The sequence below is a fragment of the Wolffia australiana genome, chromosome 3, assembly GCF_029677425.1.
Source record: "Wolffia australiana isolate 7733 chromosome 3, ASM2967742v1".
In the NCBI taxonomy this organism is placed as follows: Eukaryota; Viridiplantae; Streptophyta; class Magnoliopsida; order Alismatales; family Araceae; genus Wolffia; species Wolffia australiana.
Window position 1 is genome coordinate 2229422 of NC_135837.1, and position 7660 is coordinate 2237081.

A 7660-nucleotide genomic window follows, 5' to 3' on the forward strand; every position below is an offset into this window, starting at 1 on the left:
CATTCCAAGCGAGAGTATAATCAGGCAAATTAGAAGGCTGTAGCAACAATAATGAAGTAAGTAGGGGTAAAGTATTAACACGACTGCGGACAATAACAAAGTATCCAAAACTTTTTACACTGCTAAATAACCTACTGAGTGAGAGAATAATTGGCCAATAAGAAGGATATAAGAAAAATAATGAAGTAAATATGAGCAAAGCATTAACACGAGTGATGGCAGTAATTAAGCCTCCAAACCTTATTTACACTGCTAAAAAATCTCTCAAGTGACAGTACAAACGCATATATGTAGAAAACAGGGTTGCAATAATAATGACAGAAAAGTAGGGCCAAAACATTAACACTAGTGATGCCAATAATTATAAGCCTCCAAACTTTAATTACGCACTGGTAAATAATCTCCCAAGTGAGAGTATAAACACAAATATGTAGAAAACAAGGCTACAATGACAATGAAACAAAGAACTTGGATCGAACAACAAATGTACAAGGCAAGGGAGAGGTAAAGAAAAGAATGATGACTGTCATTAAGCTGCCAAACCTAATTACTAATTGGTATAATTGGTACTACCTAACCTTTAAGAATATATATGCCCAAATAAGAAGGCTATAACGGTATTATTGAAGTAAGTAGGGGCAAAACATTAACACGAACGATGCCAGTAAGTAAACCTCCGAACCTTATTTACACACTGCTAAATAATCTCCCAAGTGAGAGTACAAACGCAGATATGTAGAAAACAAGGTTACAATGACTATGAAACAAAGAACTTGGAAATAACCTTTGAGAACATAATTTGCCCAAATAACCTTTGAGAACTTGTAATTATGCGGCCGAACCTAATTACACATTTGTAAATAACATTTGAGGATATATATATATATATGTCCAAATAAGAAGGCTATAATGGTAAGAATGAAGTAAGTAGGGCCAAAACATTAACACGAGTGATGCCAATAATTATAAGCCTCGAAACATTAATTACGCACTGGTAAATAATCTCCCAACTGAGAGTACAGACACAAATATGAAGAAAACGAGGTCACCGTGCTAATAAGACAAAGAAATTGGATAAAACAATAAATGTACATGGCAAGGGAGGGGTAGAGAAGGGGATTTAAGAGGCCTGGAGGGCCGAAGTCGGCGGCTAGGGTTCAAGCTGAAGGAAGAGTTTTTCCGAGAGTGTTCTTCGGCAGAGGCGAAATCTTGCTACTCGGAGGAGATTTTCAATGGCGACGAGGTTTCCTCTCTAGGGTTGAAGTTTCTACTTCATCCGTGAAGCGCGCGGTGCTCGGAACTTCAATCTTCTGCCATGGCCACCGCCAATCCCTTCGCCCTCCTCGGAGAAGACGACAGCGACGATCCGTCGCTGTTGATTGCTGCGCAGCAGCAGAAAGTCGCGGCCAAGGTCGCCGCGCCTGTGGTCGCCGCCGCGTCGCTCGGGAAGCTCCCGACGAAACCCGCGCCTCCTGCTGTTGCCGGTGAGCTGTTCCTTCTTTGCGTCTCTTTTCTGGGCGTTTCTCGGGCTAGACGAATGGAGAAATCTGTTTTTTTCTTTTCAAATTTTATTTTGGCCCTTTTTGAAATTGAATCGTCCAATTCGATTTTTGAACGTTGGTATATCTGGAAATTGCTGAACGAAGTTAAGTGGCTTTATATTTGTTGGGCTAGAAGAAGATAAAAAGTTTTGTATTTGAACTGCTAACGTTGTAATCGTCTGTTCTGCTGTATTATAAGTAATGGATTCGGAGTGATGTATCGTTAATATTTTGTAATGGACTCCAAGTCATGGAAAACCAATATTATCTTTGGCTTATTGCTACCTAGCTGTGAGCTAATCCTTGCCTCTTTTCATGGAGTTTACAGTGCTAGAATAATACACAAATCTGTTATTTTTTTGTTCAGAGGAATCGCTTGTTAATTTTATTTTCTACTGAATTATTAGTTGTCGTTCCTTTTAGTTTGAAATGAATTATTCAATTGATGGAAGACATAATTTATTTTACATATCTATTGAGTTCATCTAATTTTTCTGCAATGATAGTCTGAAGGATAGTGTTTATAGGTTAGGTATACAGTACTGTATGAAATTAAATATCATTGCATTTTTTATGTACTTGTCTATGTAATGGAAATTTAAGCTTATCTCGTACTCAGCGACCGGGTTTATCTATTTTCTCAGAAATAATAGAACCTTAAGATTGGATTAATACTAATCAACAGAAAACATCTTCAGCAATGAAACAGTAGGTTGGATGATCACTCTTGATATTAAAAGCAATATCTCTTGTTCTAGAAGCGCACTAGTAAAGACTCAAATTCTGCAAGTAAGGTATAATTCTATTAATGGTTTATACCCTGAACCATTATGATACATGATCCTATTGGAGTACTCTTTTTTCTCATTATTTGAGATATTTGATTTTTATATTATGATCAAATGCTTCCTGCTAAAATATAGCATGCGAAATAAGAAATTAACGAATGGGGTCCAAGCATCCCTGCAAGAGATTAACGATGGATGGAAATATTGTAGAAGGAATGCTTGTCTGCAATGCACAACCCACTATTTGGTTATGGTTGCTGATTTTTGGGTCTTTTGTGCTTCAGTGAAGGATGCCCGAAGCGGCGGTCCGCCAGCTCGCGGCGGGTTTCCTGGTCGAGGTGGTGTCGGGCGTGGTAGGGGTGGCCGTGGAGGCATTCCTGGCCAGGGCAGGCCATATGAGAATGGAAACCCTAACGAAGGCAATGGAGACGGCGGCAGCGGAGTAGAGGAGGGCGAAAAAGGAAGGCCTGTGGAGAGGGAACGAGGTTACTACGGTGGCCCGCGTCCTCCCTACAGGGGAGGAGGCCGCCGCGGTGGTTATGGGAACGAAGAAGGAGGCACCGCCGAGAGCGACCACCCGCAGAGGAGAGTCTATGAACGTCGCAGCGGGATGGGCCGTGGTTATGAAAACAAGCGAGAGGGATTTGGCCGTGGGAATTGGGGCAAACCCACTGAAGTTGCTGTTGCTCAGTAAGCTCTGCATTAGCATTTTAGGTTATTTTAGCTCTGAGAATTTGAATTCATGTTTTGTTTGTCTTTCGGGTGGTGTTAAGGGATGCTGAGGACGTCGTGATTAGTGAGGACAAGGCGCTGACTGCTGAGAAGCAACAGGATGGAGCCACTCCAACAGAGGAAAAGGAGGCCAAAGATGTGGCAGCCAATGAGAACGAGGAGAAAGAAGCTGAAGACAAGGTAACGAATGAAGTTGCTGTAACCTCGTTTTCCCTTATGCTTGAATATGCAGTTGTGGTTGGTTTGTGGATTATCTCTGATTTTCCTTGAAAGACTATCTGTTTGATGCGTGTGTCTAAATCATGCCAGTTCTTGTTCAACTGGTTACACTGAAGATTGTGGATTTTCACTGTTCAAGAGAAGTTTTAGTTAGTATTTGACCTTAAGCCATTTGGGCTGAGAGGGCTAAGGCAATTCCTAGTCTTTAACTTCCGAAGCTTAGATTAAATGGGTTTTCCGGGTTCTTTTATGTCTTAGTTGATTTAACTAAGAACTCCAATACGCAGTTTGTTCTAACCGTACCTTCTTTGTTTAAAAACAGCAATCAAAGTTGCCTGTCTCTGTGTGTGTCACATCGATCCTCTGCCTTCAAGTCGCCGTTAACAATGATATTTTCTGCTACCAAAGGCCGTTTTTCACTTTTTCAAGGATTTTGGTGTCACCAAGCTTGCATTACGGCCTTCATTATTTATTTATGACATTATTAAAACACAAATATTTCATAAAAGCGGTGGCGACGACAAATGAGACTGCAGTTCTTACATTCATACTTAAGTTTAACTCTCTGTTTTCACTAGGAAATGACATTGGAGGAGTATCAGAAGATACTGGAGGAAAAGCGAAAGGCTCTGCTGGCTCTCAAAGGGGAAGAGAGGAAGGTGACTGTCGACAAGGAGCTGGCCTCCTTGCAGCAGCTCTCCGTCAAGAAAGCCACCGAAGAAGTCTTCGCCAAGCTGGTAATAATCACACAACATAATACCATCATTACTTCTAATTATTCTGTGTTTATCTAATCCCTCTTCTAATCGCTTCCTCCGACCCGACATTCAGAGCCCAGACAAGGACTCAAAGAAGAAGGAATCCATCGATCGCGAAGAACGGGTTAAAAAGGTAATAGTTTATAATTAATTGGGTTAAAAAATTTGCTCTAGTGGTAATTGAATTTTCAATTCAATTCAAATATTGGTATTTTTTCAGGCTTTGAGCATCAACGAGTTCCTGAAACCTGCGGAGGGAGAGAGTTATTACAGCCCAGGGGGCCGTGGACGTGGTCGTGGCCGTGGCCGTGGTCGTGGTGGTGATTTTCATGGTGGGTTTGGCGGCGGCGGCCACTCATCTGCTCCGGCGTTTGCTGCACCGGCGATCGACGATCCTGGTCATTTCCCTACTCTGGGAGGCAAGTAATCTTGCGCCTGATCTCGCTCTCTCTCTTTCCTAAATATGTCTCAGTCCTCGTTTTTGCATTTTCTTCTCTGTTCTTGTATTTCTCCCTCTCTCTCTACCCATCATTTCTCTCTCTAGATTGATTCTCTCTCTCTGTCTCTATCTTTTCGTCTTATCTCTTTTCCTTGATTTCTCTCTCAAACCATCTCGTTTCTTTCCTAGATCAGTCTCTTATATTTTATCCTGTGCTGGTTTCTTTCTCTCTCTCTTTCTTCATCTCTTTCTCTCTCTATATCTTTCCCATGTTGTGCCTCTCGCCATGTCACCTGAGCGGTCTTTTTGTTCTTCTGTCACGCTTTTTCATGTTTATCAAGTGTAAGCGTTTTGGATCTGCTTCTGTTTTAGAAAGAGTAATCTTTTAGAAAGACTCTGATGCGATTGAATGTGTATTTTATTTTTGTATTTAGCTATTTAATTGCATCGTTTTAACTTCATCATTCAGCTTTTACTTTGAGACGTTGCTCTATCATCACATGGTTAATAGTCATTTTTCGTTAATTTTTAGTTAAGTGCTTAATGTGAAACAGTAAAATGGTCATTCTAGTATATTTTCTACATTCTTTCAAAGTGTCATTTAATTTCGTAGTGACTGACAATCTCTTAATATCATCCGTTATATAGCATGGATTATTCTACATCTAATTCAAAACTGTCCAGAATTGTGCGAACTCCTAATTGAACCTTTACAAATTTAATGCTTAAGTTTCAATCTTGCGGTAAGTTTTGATCCGGGTCTACAATTTTCATTACCGTATATTTAAATTTTGACGATATTTCAAGTTGAAACAATTTTCCCTGCATAAAAGTTTCTTCAACTAGTTTTAGTCATTTCAGCTAAGTTAATAAACAATCTCTATGAATTGTCTCTCAGATGAATATACAAACTAACATGCAATCATTGTTCATCTCAACTTAACAAAATATGCAACCATTTTTCAGTTGATAAGCTGATATTGTATGGATTCTATCAGGATAAAGCTTCTATCACTAGCATTAGTCATTTCAACAAAGTTTATTAACAATCTCTATGGATCGTCTCTCAGAGGAACATACAAACTAACATACAACCACTTGTCATCACAACTTAACAAATATGCAACCATTTTTCAGTAGATAAGCTGATATTGTATGGATTCTATCAGGATAAAGCTTCTATCACTTGTATTAGTCATTTCAGCAAAGTTTGTTAACAGTCTCTATGGATCGTCACTCAGAGGAACATACAAACTAACATGCAACCACTTTTCCATAACAACTTAACAAATATGCAACCATTTTTCAGTAGATAAGCTGATATTGTATGGATTCTATCAGGATAAAGTTTCTGTCACTGAGTATCCTGGGAACTTTGGCAATGGAAAATCAATTCATTGTGTTCGGTCGTTAATTGTGGTTTTGGTCTGTTAATTGTTATTGGAAAAGTATTGATCTAGGCGTGAGAGCAGTTCGGCCTAAGAAATTAGAAAGAAAATGAGCAACACAAAAGATATGGTTAGTGGTAACTTTCAAGAAGTGATATAAAATAATAATTAGCTCTGCAATAATGAACATGAGAAAGTGCTGTCAGAAACCATATAAACAATGGGCATACGATGAACGGATGGATCAAAAAGAAATGATTTCTAAGCAGCACAGTTTGAGAACCATCATGAGTTCTGATATCACAGTTTGGTAAAAGTGTGAAATATTCAATGGAAAATATTATGGGAAGAGGCAGGTAAAAGAAGTTAATGTTGGAAGAACGCCATATTTTTATACATTTGGAGGCCAAAAAGCATTATCAAATCATTGACCATTGGCTGAACGTTTCAGGCTTTGTAATTATCAATGCATCTCAACATATTATGATTGATAAATAAACATAAACTTGCACCTCATTCATCGTTCTTCTCCTAAGCGCCTCCGCCGCGTCAGCGTTTTGTTTTGTAGAGCTTTCTTAGTGCTTTCTCTAATGCTAATCCCTCTTTTTGTGCTCCTACGGAAAGAGGAAAACACAAAGCGTTCTCTTGGTTTCCCAACAGCTTCTAAAGGCTGCCCTCTCTCGGCTGGATGTTGGCCCAGCCTACTACAAGGATTTCGTATCCCGTACATTGTGTCCCTCCTGGGTCCCGTGGTTCCTATGCCGCCACATTTCCCGGTCCTTTTCTTTTAGTGCTTCGACCTGATGCGATAGCTTCTAGCTAGTTCAGTGGAGTCTGGCCAAAAAATAAGAGTACAAATAAGTAAAAGGCTGTCAGTTTAAAATAACTGTAGACAAAAATAATATTATGATGAGAAAAAATTGACAATCTCAAATAACTTTACTTTTCTTACCGTCAGCACCATAAACATGTGGAAAACCTTTTCTCCCATAATACACAATACAAGTAATGATAAGAATACAAACGACTTGAAAGCATTTTGAATCTCATCAATGTTTAGAGTGAGAGCTGCTATGTTAGTGATACTGAAAATAAGAAATTATAGCCTTCATGCAATATAGACTCTATCATTAAGTTACCTAATTTATTTCATGATATTTCTTTGTCACTATATTGAGTTTCCTATAATATTTGGATAAATCTCCCACTATTAATCAACTTGGTTTGAACTTCTCATTTTTCATTCTCTTTAGAGTTGCCCCAGATTTCTTTCATAACATATGGGGTGGACTTGCCCAAGATCTAACAGAAATGGCATTCATCAAATCAGCTTCAAGTGACTTAATCATTTCTAGCTCTAATACTTGCATCATATGAAGGTTAAGCCTCTTTTCATTTCCCCTTGGTGGTCTAGATGCTTCATCAATAATAATTCTATGTTCACATACACTAAAAGGAATTCTTCAAATATCATCAAAATCCTATCCTATATTAAAATTCATAAGATCATTTTCTTGTTTATGAGTTAAATTAGAAGAAATGGTCACAGGTAAAGTCCATTTTGGCCCGAGGATACTTACTTCAAGAGGAAGCTAAGGGTTTCAGATGTGAGGTTTAGGATATTATCTATGAGATGGAATTATGTGGCCTACAATATTATCATACTCATTTATTTTTTTAAGCTCATTCAAATTTATCATGCCCATTATTATTCACCTGTGATGTTGATGATGAGGTCCAAGAATATATCAATTATATGACAAGTAAACTATGTTGAGATCATTATATGGTGATC

The 7660-nt window shown here is 38.7% G+C and overlaps 1 protein-coding gene across 1 annotated transcript; it reads left to right on the forward strand.

The window, feature by feature from the left end:
* Positions 1-1139: 1139 nt before the first annotated feature.
* Positions 1140-4869, forward strand: LOC144700594 (RGG repeats nuclear RNA binding protein A-like). Its single transcript, XM_078572034.1, has 6 exons — positions 1140-1484; positions 2614-3019; positions 3103-3241; positions 3859-4017; positions 4112-4171; positions 4259-4869. Exons 1-6 carry the CDS (start codon positions 1316-1318, stop codon positions 4463-4465), a joined length of 1140 nt encoding a protein of 379 aa, XP_078428160.1. The 5' UTR covers positions 1140-1315; the 3' UTR covers positions 4466-4869.
* The last annotated feature ends 2791 nt before the right edge of the window (positions 4870-7660 follow it).